At 44.0% G+C, this 15,094-nt stretch overlaps 1 protein-coding gene across 1 annotated transcript; it reads right to left on the reverse strand.

Annotated features, from left to right (window-relative positions):
• Window positions 1-1,502: 1,502 nt before the first annotated feature.
• On the reverse strand, window positions 1,503-3,694 carry LOC138671893 (uncharacterized). Its single transcript, XM_069760022.1, has 2 exons — window positions 3,541-3,694; window positions 1,503-2,612 (listed from the first exon to the last, which is right to left on the reverse strand). Exons 1-2 carry the CDS (start codon window positions 3,669-3,671, stop codon window positions 1,538-1,540), a joined length of 1,206 nt encoding a protein of 401 aa, XP_069616123.1. The 5' UTR covers window positions 3,672-3,694; the 3' UTR covers window positions 1,503-1,537.
• Window positions 3,695-15,094: the final 11,400 nt, after the last annotated feature.

Here is a 15,094-nt window from a genome sequence, read left to right on the forward strand (position 1 = left end):
CTGTGGAGATTGCTCATATGAGGGACCAATTTGCTGCATACTTTGTTTCTGATGTTGGGCGTGTTTCATGGCAAGATCAAATGGTTTAATTCATCTTGTTATTATGATGTCATGTAAACACTGTGGAGTCCATGTCATTTAACCATCCTATGTTTGGTTATTGTTATGTCCCCTGATTTTCTAATGCGTTGTGTTTTGAAATAAAGTTCTTGTGCCTTTCCGTTTTCACAAAAAAAATCTCCCATATGTTTTTCCATAGTAATAGAATTGTAAAATCCATTTTTAGTGAAAGTAATGTGTGTCCCACAAAATTTATGTGAGCACCAGTACTCAAACGGACTGTGACAAAACAAATAAATTTTTCAGCCGTGTGTACCATAGTTTTGAACGTATAACATGATCGGCTCCCACCTTGTCAACCATTTTTAATCCTGCAGACTATTTGCATATGGAACCAGGCTTGACAAGGAGGGAGACGATCATGTTTGCAAAACTCTACAGAGTTAACACTATTGTACTCAGGATGCTAGAATTCGTCCAGAGTCAAATAGTGGCGACACTGTGAACATTGCTTCCACCTCACCTGACCAATATTCTTAAGGTACATTAATAAAACTATTACCCAACGATACCGACCAGTGATACGACTGGACCAAGATCATTGTTTAGTTGTCGCATGGTTGCTGGAGAGCTGTCACACAGACAGCTCTCCAGCGACCAAAAAAGAGCAAGTCCCGTGTAATCTGGGTAATGTTATGAAGCGCATGGCCGCACTCACGATGTTTACCATTGTAAATGTAATGTTAAAAAATACAAAAAAACATTATAATCCGGTGTGTGACACGTCCATCGCCGTGAGCTTCCCGTACTGTGCCAGCCCTAAAGCACAGCACAGCGTTTATTATTAAGTCAACGGTGTGCTCAGCTTTACGGGCGGGAATCACAGTGTCAGTGCGGAAAGATGATGGCGAGGGACGTGGTTGACACCTTTTTATATTTGTGGGGTATTGTTCACTTTTTATTTGAGTGTTTAAAACACTGCGCTACTAACCCAATATTCCCTTGTTTAAAACAAAGACATCGCTGGATCGGTGTCTAACTCGCCGATCCAACAATGACAGCGTGTGATCAGTTACCCCAAAAAATTCCAAATCATTCGCTGACACCAAAAATCTCACAGCAGGTGCTCAATCGTTTTACGATTTCAGAAAAGATAACGTTGGTTACACACAAAAACCAACTTTATCTATACTGAAATCGTTGTGTGATGGTACATTGTAAACTTGACATATTGAGCAATGCTGTTTGTGTTTGTAACATCTGAGTACACTGAGCGACAGCTCTATAAAACAATGAAAAAAAAAATTGATAACATATTGTCAGACATTGCACATCAGGTGTTACAAAGACAAGATTTGTGTATACGGCGCAAGGTGTGATTTGGTGCAAACTTTATTTGAGACAATAAAAACACATTTTTTTAAAAAAAAATAACATTTTTATTTAGGGACACAAAATAAAAAATGGGAAAATGTAATTAGGGGGTATCTACATCTGCTATTAAAGGGGATTGATATCCCCCACTTTTTGGGGGTGTTGAGGAGAACGAGGAGGAGGACGAGGGGGAGGAAGCAGCATACTCTATCACACTAGACGGGATGCCGACATCAATCCAGGCAGTTGATGGTGGCGAGACTGCCAAAGCAGGAGGTGAGGGAGGAGGAGGGACGACCAGTGTCCTTGGCTGGCTACTCCGGCTCCGGGTCGACCCAGGCTGTGTAGATGGTGTACTCCTTGTAGACCCAGGCTGGGTACTGGGTGTACTCCGTGTAGACCCAGCCTGGGTACTTGGTGTGCTCCGGGTCGACCCAGGCTGTGTTCTGGTGGTAGTTTGGGGAGCAGCCATAGCCAAGGTCGTAGTGCTTGTCGTCGTCGTCTTCTTTTTCTTACTCCTCTCTCCCTCTGGGTGTGGGTCGGCCTCCCGTCTGTGTGCCCTTGAAGGCCTGTCATGCTCTGAACTTTGGGGCTCTGTTCTGTGGTGGCGGTGGCGGTGGCCCTCGGCACGCGGAGCTCTGTGGTGGTGCTCTGCAGCAGGAGTCGGAGTCATGGCAGCCAGCGATGGTACTGCGGGCATATTTGTCGCCGACTGCATGACCCGAGCCTGCTGCAGAGCAGTGACATATACATTGTTGCAGCCCTGCATGACCGAAATCTGGAGTTCCGGCGTAAGATGTTCAACCATGCCGTTGTGAATGGCATTAAAAAAATGTTTGGCCGGCCTCGCGAGATCCGTTTCGATGTTTTCAAGACGCCGTTCGATATTGGACATTTTATCGCACAGCGCCTTGAAACCATTCTGAAATACGGTGCTCAAATGTAAAAATTCGGGCATGACCGCCCTGTCCGAGGCCCGCTGACGCTGTCGGGAAGACCCGAAGGAAGGAGCGACAGAGGCCTCGGCCAGGGGAACATCTGATGGACCGGCTGCCGGTTCGCCAGATTGTGGTGGTGCAGACCTGCTCTCGCTGTGGGATGGCTGCGACAGTTCAGATGGCGCTTCACAAAGGACCGCTCCAGAGGGTCGGACAGTCTCGCGGGTGCTGCTGTGTGTTCTGTGAAAACATAAGGAAACCATTAGTATACTAAATATCACATTTCACATGCATCATTAATAAACTTTACCGCCAGGTATCCATTGCCGCCATTAATATTAACCTATTTTTAATATTGACACTGCATATGCACCATCAATATTAAAAAAAAGTCATTTATTTATTCAAAATAGTCACCCATGGTTGCGGTTTCGCCAGACAATTATGCTTACGTTGGAACTGCCATGACGTCACGGTCATGTGACCGAGACGTCATCACAGGTCCTGCGAGCTGAGCAACCATGGGAACATAACCTGCTTTGCAGTGGAATGTATGCCGTATCTATTATATTTAACTTTTTTGTATATAAAAAATCTGGGATACACCTGGATAGCCACTATACTACTCCACTATGAAATATTGGCTGGGCATGGCCAATCTACTATCTTTCTGTGTTCTGTATACTTCAGATTTCAGGGAAATTGCTAGTCAAGCTCACCATTGTAGTAATCCCAGAAGGCTCAGAGCACGGAGCCGCTGTGTCAAGTGTGAGAAGACCAGAAATGAATAAAAAATTCGAGGTCAACGAGGCGTGAAAAGTAAAAACAAAATACTTTATTCACTTCAATCAGAAGCAGAGGATGAAACATCTGCACAATACAATAAAAACACTATCTACGCATTTCAGGTCTGATGTTCCCTGTCTCCTGAAACGCGTAGATAGTGTCTATTGTATTGTGCTGATGTTTCATCCTCTGCTTATGATTGAAGAGGATAAAAGTATGTATTTTTTACTTTTCACGCCTCGGTGAGCTTTCCTTTTTTTCTTCATTTCTATACTTTGTACTTGCCAAAATAAATGGCTGGGCAATAAGCTACGTGGCTGGAATGTAGTATGTGAATATGCATGTTGTAAAAACTAGGTGTGTGCATAGGTACTATACTTACTCTCTGCTTTCAAGGACCGGTCGCAGGAACTGCAGTATACAGTTGTACTTGTACACCGAGGTCCTTGAAGCGGCAGCACCACTACGGGTCTGTCCCTCCTTTTTCAGGCCCCTCTTGAAACGGTCCTTCATGGAGCGCCATCTGGTCCTCAATTGTTTAACTGTGTATAAAGATAAAAAATAAAAAAGGTTTTAGATAATATATTGAAAACGATTACGCAACCGTGTGCAATCCCAATCAAAGACATCACAGACGGTTGTGTAATCCTGGCATGATGGGTCACAGCAGCATTTTGGAAATACTTACAAAAACTAGCTTTGGCCTTGGGGGAAGCGCTGTCGAAGCCATCCCACAGCGATTGTGCCACCTCTAACCACAGACGCCGCAATATGCCCTGGTCCGCGTGCCGGGGGTCACGGCTGTCCCACAACGGGCCCCGTGCTTCAATGGATGCCACCATCATGTCAATATCCAATGGTTCATCCAGGGCCCGTTGTGAAACCTAGAATAAATGGAAAATATTAATGTTTGCAAGAAAAAAATAATTGTCCCTACCTCCTCCAACACCACCTACCACAAACACCACCACCCCCTCCCACCACCCCCCATACCCGCAAAAACAAAAAAATTACAGAAAAAAAATGAATAGGTTTGAAAGAAAAACTTACTCTCCGTCCTGCAACCACAGCTTGGCCCCGTGGTCCCTGCTCCCTCTCTTCCTCCTGGTTCTCCTCCTCACTTGAAGAAGCCTGCAAAATAGTTTACCAAAAACTTGAGTGACCCATCTACAAATGACAGCAAATATAGTAAGCAATAGTAGATCATGTACTCACCGGACTCCTCAGCGGTGGGATGTTGCTTGAATCGCTGCCGCTGGCCATGACTAATGCAATTCTGAAATAAATAACAAAATAACATTGATCCTATGCTCCTATGCACAATCCAGCAATATATATAAAAAAAAAAAAAATTATTCATTTAAACCACAAAGAACATTGCACTGCAACTGAACTAACGCTGAGCAAACAAGACGGCCACATTGATTAAATTAAAGAAACAATGGCAGAGACAACCCAATGCCAGAGTACAAAAGCCTAAAGATAAGAAAACTAATCTACAACAGACCCTATGTAGTAATCCCAAAAGAGTTTTTTTTTTTTTTAAAAAGTACAGTATGCATGGAGCAACACAAAAAACACAATAGATTTTTGAAAGGAAAAAATTAACAACCCCCAAAAATTAAGGGCAGAAACATTAATAAAACACACCATACTTTACAATAAAACCGACAGGGCCGGAGACAATAAAAGGCCATACAACGCCATACATCACAACCATAAACATACAACAATGTCTTTACACAACCACAGTGCTGAACATAATACACAACTTGCAATAAAAAATTAATAAATGTAATAACAGGGCGCAGAATCATTCTATACTACCATAATTTAAAAAATAAAACCGACAGGGCCGGAGACTATTAAACGCCATCATATAACGCAAGAATAAAACATCACAACTGAATACAAAAAACACCATCAAACCAAAAAATGGAAAAGAAAAATCTATCCTGGAAAGAACAATAATCAAGGCCGCAGACAATGAAACGCCATCCTATACCACGCCATACATCACAACCAGACTAAAAATACCACAATATCTTTAACCACAGTGCAGAATATAATACACAACTTGCAAAAATAATTTTAAAAAACATGTAGAAAATGCAGAGAATCATTCTATACTTACATCTCTGGACAGCGGATGAAAAGACAGTATTGTAGTAGTGTGTCTAGTCTGTTGTGTAGCCTGCAGCAGAAGTGACAAACAATCCAACATTTTCTTTATATATGGGGGATGTTTTTCTCACTGTTTGCACTGTCTAGACACTGTCTAGACACTTTTTTGTTTCATTTTATCTAACGACGCATGCGTCGCACAGCGCACGCACGACGCACACCTGCGACGCAAGTGCGTTGTCAATAGGTTTCAATGGGAAATTGAACGCATTGACGACGCACGAGCGACGCAAGTGCGACGCGTGCGTTTTTTGGACGCTAGGAAAATGCAACATGGTAGCGTCTCCGACGCCACTCAGGTGCGGTGAAACGACGCATGCGTCGTGCGTTTTACCGAAAACGCACAACAACGCAACGCATGCGTCCCCAATGATAAAGATAGGGGCGCATGACGCATGCGTTGTCGTGCGTTGACGACGCAGCGTCGTTTGACGCTAATGTGAACGTAGCCTAAGTGTGACGGTACCTTTAACCTTTTGTGACCTGTCGTTTCACAACCTTAGGCCCCCAACTGTCTGTCACCTGTCGCTAAATGAACAATCACTATTTATTTTCTTAGATAATGTGTCTGAACAACACTGCTATACCTAACGATTTTTTTTGGTTCAAATAATTTTTATTAAACATTTTGAAATTGAACCTTGAGTTAAACGTGCATTTAACATTTTATCAATTGGGGAAATAAGGGTGGAGCGAGGGACGGAAGGGTGGGGAAAAGGATAAGGGGAGAGGGAAAGAAAGACAGGTATGTAGATGAGTGTACAAATAGGTATAAACAATGGTTACTTAGTATCTATACCTGAAAAAGAAAAAGGGACCCCCATACAATGGGGGAAGGACAGCCATACAGGCTTACATGCAACTTGAAGTGAACATATATTCGCCAAGATAGGTTGTTAAATAATTGCTTCACAACCTAAAAATAAAACAAATATTAAATGTCCACTTCTAAACCTGAAAATAAACACATATTAAAAGTCCACAACTTAAACAACCGTAAAGTACAAAGAGTGTAGCCCGTAATTTATGGTAATACCTGTCCGGTCTGAGATCACCTTTGTGACCCGTTGGAGAGCAATGTCCGGTTCTTAGATAATGTGTCTGAACAACACTGTTATACCTAACGATTTTTAAGTGGAAATCTGGCCTTCTGATTTCACACTGAAACAGTTTTAGCATAAACAATTTTGAGAAGCTAATTAGCTCTCCAAGCTGCACCCCAATATTAGGTCAAAACGATTTTTAAGTAGAAGTCTGGCCTTCTGATTTGTCACTGAAACACAGTTTTAGCACAAACAACATAAACAATGATTTACTGAACTGTGACCGACTTTTGCCGAGTTTGAGTTAAAATACTGGTGAAAGAAAACACGAATCCGAATGTGCTACGTTTGTGCCGAATTTTACTTTGGCGAACGTTTTCCGAACACGTTCGCTCATCTCTAGTTATTTCCATTAGTTCATAAAAATTTTAAAAAACACCTAAAAAAAAGTTAAAAGTAACAAAAATAAAGTGCTCACCTCTCTCTCTCCAGTACCCCGGCCATCACTCCCTCCGTGCACTCAATTGCATTTGCGTCTATCAGATGCGAATGCAATTGCTATGTGCACTTCCCAGGACAAGAGCAGATGAGCTGTCATCTCACCTGCCCTGCCGGGATCTCCAGCAAGACGCAGACCACTTTTTGCCTGCATCTTGTTGGAGAAGACGCATGCAGGGGATATTGGATGGCGCGGTGCAGTGGCGTTGCATCATCCAGCCTGGATTAGGGGAGAATGAGCTTCTTTTTTTTTTAATTCATATATTACTGTTCAGGGGACGATAAAATGAGGGGCTGTGCAGATGGAGGTGATAAAATGGGTAGAAGTGGTGGTCATCAGAGTGTCACGCACGCGCCCAGACTGGTTGGCGCGGGCATATGGGGGTGTGGCCCCACTGGACCACAGACCAAACTTCCCTGGAAGAGGCGTAACTAAGTAGCTTCCTAGGTGTTCGCTGGAGCCTCTGATGGTGAGGTCAGACTTGTGCAATAGGAAGCTACCAGGTGCCACTCCAGGGTGATGTCTGGCTGTGGCTGCTGATCCCACTAAGGAACGGAGCGGGCACGGCTGGCACACTGGCTGACAGGCAGGCACGGCTGGGACACAGGCAGGCAGACGGGTACAACAGCCACTGGCGGGCAGGCGGACACGACTGGCTCTCTGGTAGGCAGGCAGGTACGGCTGGAACATAGGAAGAACAGGTAGGGACCGGTCTGCAGGCAGGTATGTGAAACAGGTAGGAACCTGTTCAGACAGGAGGACTAAGTAACAAGAAGAGAAAGACTGCAAGAGCGGATGCAGAGGGAAAGCACAAGAGCTAGAACCAAGAACAGAAATGCAGGAGGCTGAGTACGAGTAGAAGGTGGAACTAAGAGAAGAGAAGGAGAAGGCAGAGCCAAGGATGGAGCCGCAAGAGGCGGAGCCAAGAGCAGAGATGCTGGAGGTGGAGCCAAGATGCTGGAGGCGGAGCCAAGAGCGGAGACGCTGGAGGCGGAGCCAAGAGCGGAGACACTGAAGGCGGAGCCAAGAGCAGAGACGCTGGAGGCGGAGCCAAGAGCGGAAATGCTGGAAGCGGAGCCAAGAGCGGAGACGCTGGAGGCGGAGCCAAGAACGGAGACGCTGGAGGCGGAGCCAAGAGCGGAGACGCTAGAGGCGGAGCCAAGAGCGGAGACGGAGCCAAGTGCAGAAACACAGGAGGCGGAGCCAGATAGAACCGCAAAGAGCGGAGCCAGATAGAACCGCAAAGAGCGGAGCCACAGAGCAAAGCCAGAGAGTGCGAAGCAAGGTCTGAGTGCAGAGCTGAGAGCAAAGCCACAGAGTGTAAAGCAAGGTCAGAGTGCAGAGCAAAGTTACAGAGAGCAGAGCTGAGGGAAAAGCTGAGAGACACAGAAGCACAGGTTGTGGTAGAACTGAGCAAAGAGAAGCAGAGCCACAGACAGTGGCGAACAGAGCAGAAAAGGCAAACCAAGACAGACATAAACAGACAGAGGAATAGGACTAGACTAAGACAGAGTCAGGAACGAGACAAGACACAGAGACATAGACACAAGTCAGGGTATGAAGCCCCTCTGGGTGGCAGACATAGGCCAGGGTACGAAGCCCCGCTGGGTGGCTACACAAGACAGAGACCAGGGTACAACGCCCCCCTGGGTGGCAGACAAGAGAGAGTAACTGAGACAGGACCTGGCACCTCAGCAGCTAAGAACTGACTGAGGGAGTAAGTTGCACAGGCCCAGACCACAGGGTGGAGCTGCACTATATACAGGAGGCCTCTTGGTAATTGGTCAGGAACTGATTAGACAGATGCACCTGATTCCTATAAGAACCAGAGAGTTCAGGCGCCGGCCCCCTATACACATAGCCATGAAGCATGCACAGAGCAGAGACACAGAACATGGAGCTGGCATGAAACAGAAACCACATCATGGCCTGGAGCAGTGGGTAAGATAGTGTGAGAGATGTGAGGCCATGCTGTGATGCCAGCAGAGTTGTTACACAGAGTTTGCTGCCTAACCCATCGGAGGGGAAAAAGGGATGTACTTTAGGGGTCGTGTTACCTTAGTCTCTGAACTATTCCTTTAATTTCAGGTGGGGGGTTAGGGCACCATTGGCTTCATCTGCCTAGGGCACCAAAATACTTTGCCCCTGCCTTGTGCACCATACTCTGTGGCCTTCACACCGGCGCCAAACATCCGGGGAAGCAGAAAGCAGGCACACAGTGCCAGGGACAGGGAGAGCAGCAAAATATCATACATCTCGAAAAATATTGCGCTGCTCTCCCTGTCCCTGGCACTGTGTGCCTGCGTTCTGCTTCCCCGGATGTTTGGCCCCGGTGTGAAGGACTCTGGCAAGCAGGAGACTGGGAAGATGCCCCCTGTTATGATCCGGTGACCTTGGAGCTGCATGAGAACATTCACTGGAGAAAGTGGCCACTATACTGATCGCAAACCTGAACTTAACACCGCGACTAGAAGGAGCCGTGGAGTGTACCTAACACACCTAGACACCTCGTCACAGCCGGAGGACTAAATACCCCTAAAGATGGAAATCGGAATACTGTCTTGCCTCAGAGAAAATCCCCAAAGGATAGACAGCCCCCCACAAATATTGGCGGTGAGTCGGAGAGGAAAAAACATACACAGGCAGAAAAAAAAGGATTTAGCACAGGAGGCCAATCTGGACAAAAGAAAAACAAACGAACAGTACTGAAAATAAGCACACTGCATGTGTGCCACAGGAAAAGAAACAGACACTTATCTTTGCTGAACTGGCAGATAAGCAGAAGAGGCCAGGCAGAGATCCAATACTTCCAGAGAAACATTGACAACTGGCAAGGGCTAAAGGATCCTGCACACCTAAATATCCCAGTCAGAATTGTAATTATCCGATACACCTGGCCAGGACTGCGAGTCAGAGACAACTGCATTCCCACCAACAACCACTGGAGGGAACCCAAGAGCAGAATTCACAACAGCCCCCACTCGGGTATGGCCGCCATACTCTGTGGGTTAAATGATAAGGGCACAAAAAAAAAAGTTTGAATAATCATCTAATCCAGAGGCCCTAATTCCTTCGTTGTTGCCTGCTGTGAACAGTAATTTTTTCAAGGTAAACTCTTCTGGGTTCGAGACCTACTAGGTTTTCCTCAGATGCATTTGCAGTACACAGTACTGGAGCATAAATTTTTGAACATTTAGGGTATCATGCCCCATGCTCAGTGGCAGAAATTTAGTGTAATCTTATGTGGGGGTATCATGCCCCATGTTTTGTGGGGGAATTGTTCTCCATGCTCCGCGGGTGAGATTTTTAATAATCTACTGTGGGCTTATTGTTCTCGAGGCTCCGTGGGTGAAATTTGTTGGGGTACTGTGCTCCATGGTCTGGGGGTGAACTTTGTAAGCTGCTTCTGAGGGGATCATCTCCCCCATGCTCAGTGGGTGAATTTTTTAACTGGACTGGCGGTAGCAAGTCTCAGTCTCTTTGGGGGCACTGTTAAAATGTTTATGTTATTAATTTGCTTCCTATTTTACCAATGATTGCTATGATGAAAGAACCCCATTAAGTCATTTCACTCTCCACATTTGTTTGCAGGGCAATTGTCCCGCTCTTACCCCCAATGTTCTTCCTTTTCCAGCCCCCTAACCCTTACTCCACCTATTTCATAGCCATTTTACAGCTTTGAAGCTGGGGTCCCCATTGACTTATATAGGGGATCGGGGTCTGTGGTCAAGTTCGTAACCCGAACTTTAAAAAAAACTCTTACCGAACACGGACATCCACTGGTTCGCTCATCTCTACTTTTTATATTGAGTAACAAAATCAAGTTTGCTACAAACATATGGTCACACTAGTGTGTAGTAGTGTTAAAAAAAAGTATCTAGCAAAGACATTGCATGCTGTTCTCGTAGATCTGTTATATTCATCAAACGGCAGGTTTTACTGACAGAAAACTATGAATGCTACAGTGAGGTGGTACGTAAGGTTGATCTCCATTGCTTTTCGAAAAAAAAATTAACAATCAATTTTTCCCTCACCCCCAAAAGAGAAATAAAAAAAATGGATTCAACATTATATGTGAAATATAAATGGGGCGTAATGACGGGCATATCCATATACACAATCTAGACTTGCTTCTATCTCAATCAATATTTGCAAGTCCATTTGCAAATAGATGCATCAAAAACAGTACAGAATTGACATACAGTAACATCCCCTTATTTGTAGTCTCCCTAGATACAAATGCAGCCTAAGGGGCTTTTCACATTACATCAGAGCAGATATTGAGTAAATGTTGGACATTTGAAAACCACAAATTAGATACTAATGGTCAGATGTAATATAACTTGTGCTGACGTCCCTGCATCCTTACTCCGGGTATACAGCTGCTTCTCATAAAGTTAAAATATCATCAAAAAGTTAACTTATTTCAGTTCTTCAATACAAAAAGTGAAACTCATATATTATATAGAGTCATTACACACAGAGTGATCTATTTCACGTGTTTATTTCTGTTAATGTTGATAATTATGGCTTCATTCCCTATCTACAGTACAGACCAAAAGTTTTGACACACCTTCTCATTTAAAGATTTTTCTGTGTTTTCATGTACATTCACACTGAAGGCATCAAAACTATAAATTAACACGTGGAATTATATACTTAACAAAAAAGTGTGAAATTATGTCTTATATTCTAGGTTCTTCAATGTAGCCACCTTTTGCTTTGAGGACTGCTTTGCACACTCTTGGCATTCTCTTGATGAGCTTCAAGAGGTAGTCACCGGGAATGGTTTCACTTCACAGATGTGCCCTGTCAGGTTTAATAAGTGGGATTTCTTGCCTTATAAATGGGGTTGGGACCATCAGTTGTGTTCTGCAGAAGTCTGGTGGATACACAGCTGATAATCCTACTGAATAGACTGTTAGAATTTGTATTATGGCAAGAAAAAAGCAGCTAAGTAAAGAAAAACGAGTGGCCATCATTACTTTAAGAAATGAAGATCAGTCAGTCCGAAAAATTGGGAAAACTTTGAAAGTGTCCCCAAGTGCAGTAGCAAAAACCATCAAGCGCAACAAAGAAACTGGCTCACATGAGGACCGCACCAGGAAAGGAAGACCAAGAGTCACCTCTGCTTCTGAGGATAAGTTTATCTGAGTCACCAGCCTCAGAAATCGCAGGTTAACAGCAGCTCAGATTAGAGACCAGGTCAATGCCACACAGAGTTCTAGCAGCAGACACATCTCTACAACAACTGTTAAGAGGAGACTTTGTGCAGCAGGCCTTCATGATAAAATAGCTGCTAGGAAACCACTGCTAAGGACAGGCAACAAGCAGAAGAGACTTGTTTGGGCTAAAGAACACAAGGAATGGACATTAGACCAGTAGAAATCTGTGCTTTGGTCTGATGAGTCCAAATTTGAGATGTTTGGTTCAAACCACCGTGTCTTTGTGCGACGCAGAAAAGGTGAACGGATGGACTCTACATGCCTGGTTCCCACCGTGAAGCATGGAGGAGGAGGTGTGATGGTGTGGGGGGCTTTGCTGGTGACACTGTTGGGGATTTATTCAAAATTGAAGGCATACTGAACCAGCATGGCTACCACAGCATCTTGCAGCGGCATGCTATTCCATCTGGTTTGCGTTTAGTTGGACCATCATTTATTTTTCAACGGGACAATGACCCCAAACACATCTCCAGGCTGTGTAAGGGCTATTTGACCAAGAAGGAGAGTGATGGGGGCTACACCAGATGACCTGGCCTCCACAGTCACCAGACCTGAACCCAATCGAGATGGTTTGGGGTGAGCTGGACCGCAGAGTGAAGGCAAAAGGGCCAACAAGTGCTAAGCATCTCTGGGAACTCCTTCACGATTGTTGGAAAACCATTCCCGGTGACTACCTCTTGAAGCTCATCAAGAGAATGCCAAGAGTGTGCAAAGCAGTCATCAAAGCAAAAGGTGGCTACTTTGAAGAACCTAGAATGTAAGACATATTTTCAGTTGTTTCACACTTTGTTGTTAAGTATATAATTCCACATGTGTTAATTCATAGTTTTAATGCCTTCAGTGTGAATGTACAATTTTCAAAGTCATGAAAATACAGAAAAATCTTTAAATGAGAAAGTGTGTCCAAACTGTTGATCTGTACTGTACAAATGTACAAAGATGTTACAAAATGGGAACAAAACAATGCAGCATATACAATTACATAAAATGAAAAAGATAAAAAGAAGAACGGTAATAAACATGATGTCACAATTAACACCCATATACTTCTCCTCTGGTGATTAACAACAAAGCTGATCATGGGATGTGTCCGGGTCCTTTAGAAAATTATGGTATCCACAATTTTGATGATATCTTCACCCCTGGAGGTCCCAGTCGGGAGATAATAGTGCCATGTTTCCTATCACAATTTTACCTTTCTACATATAGGAAGCATGGCACAGATATTGTCATCCATCTGACCGATACCAACTTGGAGGTGTTGCCTCAACTGCTCAGCGATGTAAGACAATGCGTTACATTCACCACTTCGTCATGACATCGAAAATATGTTGCTCATGTCTGTTCCATCTATGACACTGAAAGAAACCCAATATTCATAACTTGCAAAGGAGGTCAATGGAGCTTAAAGTAGTCTGCTTATATTTCTAGTCATGATGAGTCTAAGGCCATAAATCTGTCACCTCTCCCATTCTTCTGCAAGCTGGGATAGAATTCCTGTCTGTGACCTATCAGATGACCAATGTTAGTTACCTGTTTGCTGGATAAAAGGAAATAGGGGGTCCCAGCTGATTTTTAGGGTCATCTGGAGGTTATAGCCTTGCTTTCATATTCACTATCAGCTACGAAATGGCTTATAGATTTTACAGATGCATCTATGACAGATTGGTTACCAATGCCATATTTACATATTGAGATAGGTTTGGTTAAATTATATACAGTCTGTATTAAATTTGTATTGGTTACTGTATCTGCCTAGTAACCTTGGACTGATTACCGTATCTGTGTAATAAGCTTGATTCAGCTACCAAATCTGCATAGTTTCCTTGGTTTAATACTGTATTTACATAACAAGCTAGGTTTGGTTATAGTATATTTATGTTAAACATATTTTGATTACTGTATTCGTGTAGTAAGCTTGGTTTGGTTATGAATCTGTGTAGCAAACTTAGTTTAGTCACTGTATCTGTGTGGTAAACTTAGCTGGGTTGCCTTATTTGCATAGTAAGCTTGGTTTAGTTACAATATTTATATATTACACTAGATTTGGTTTCCGTATCTATGTAATAAACTAGGTTTGGTTACTGTATTTGTGTAGCAAACTTAGTTTAGTCACTGTATCTGCGTAGTAAACTTAGTAGGGTTTCCGTATTTGCGTAGTAAGCTTGGTTTAGTTACCATATCTATAGATTACACTAGATTTGGTTTCCGTATCTATGTAATAAACTTGGTTTGGTTCCTGTATTTGTGTAGCAAGCTTGGTTTAGTTACTGTACTTACGTAATAAGCTTGATTTGGTTACCATTTCCATAGAGTAAACTTGGCTTGGTTACCATATTTATGTACAAAGCTTTTACTAACAGCACAATCAGGTATGAGGAATTGCATATGCATGTGTGTTCCCCAAAGTAAAAGCAAAGCCAGCTGCAGTCGTGCTACTCTTGTGCAGTAGCCAGAGATAACCGGAGATAAAGTGGCACCTACTCATGGGCCAGTGCGGTTTTTGTCCTCCTGGCTAATACTTGCCAGCCCAACATATGATAGCAGGTAGTGCGCTTATGCCCTGTCCTCTTGCAGCTTTCTTTGTGTTTTGCATGGATAATAATATCAGCGGTTACCCAGATGCAGAGGCTCATGTGGAGCTTTTGGCTGCCCAAACTAGACTGTTAAGAGAAAGATAACGAAGGCACTCACAAGTCTTCAAAGTCAATTCTTTATTGAAATCAACTCCAGATAAAATTCATGGCCGGGGAGAAGGAGCCGAGGCTCGTGTGAGCAGGTGAGGACGACGGCCGTTTCGCGCTGTGCCTGCGCTTCTACGGGTCCCGTAGAAGCGCAGGCACAGCGCGAAACGGCCGTCGTCCTCCCCTGCTCACACGAGCTTCGGCTCCTTCTCCCCGGCCATGAATTTTATCTGGAGTTGGTTTCAATAAAGAATTGACTTTGAAGACTTGTGAGTGCCTTCGTTATCTTTCTCTTAAGAAT

The sequence above is a fragment of the Ranitomeya imitator genome, chromosome 3 (assembly GCF_032444005.1).
Source record: "Ranitomeya imitator isolate aRanImi1 chromosome 3, aRanImi1.pri, whole genome shotgun sequence".
Classification (NCBI taxonomy): Eukaryota; Metazoa; Chordata; class Amphibia; order Anura; family Dendrobatidae; genus Ranitomeya; species Ranitomeya imitator.

Excerpts from the sequence above, each read along its gene's own strand:
- LOC138671893 (XM_069760022.1), bottom strand. The coding sequence starts at position 3,671 with ATGAAGGACCGTTTCAAGAGGGGCCTGAAAAAGGAGGGACAGACCCGT. Across the intron at positions 2,613-3,540 it reads CCGGTCCTTGAAAGCAGAGA|AACACACAGCAGCACCCGCG; the intron begins GTAAGTATAGTA and ends ATGTTTTCACAG.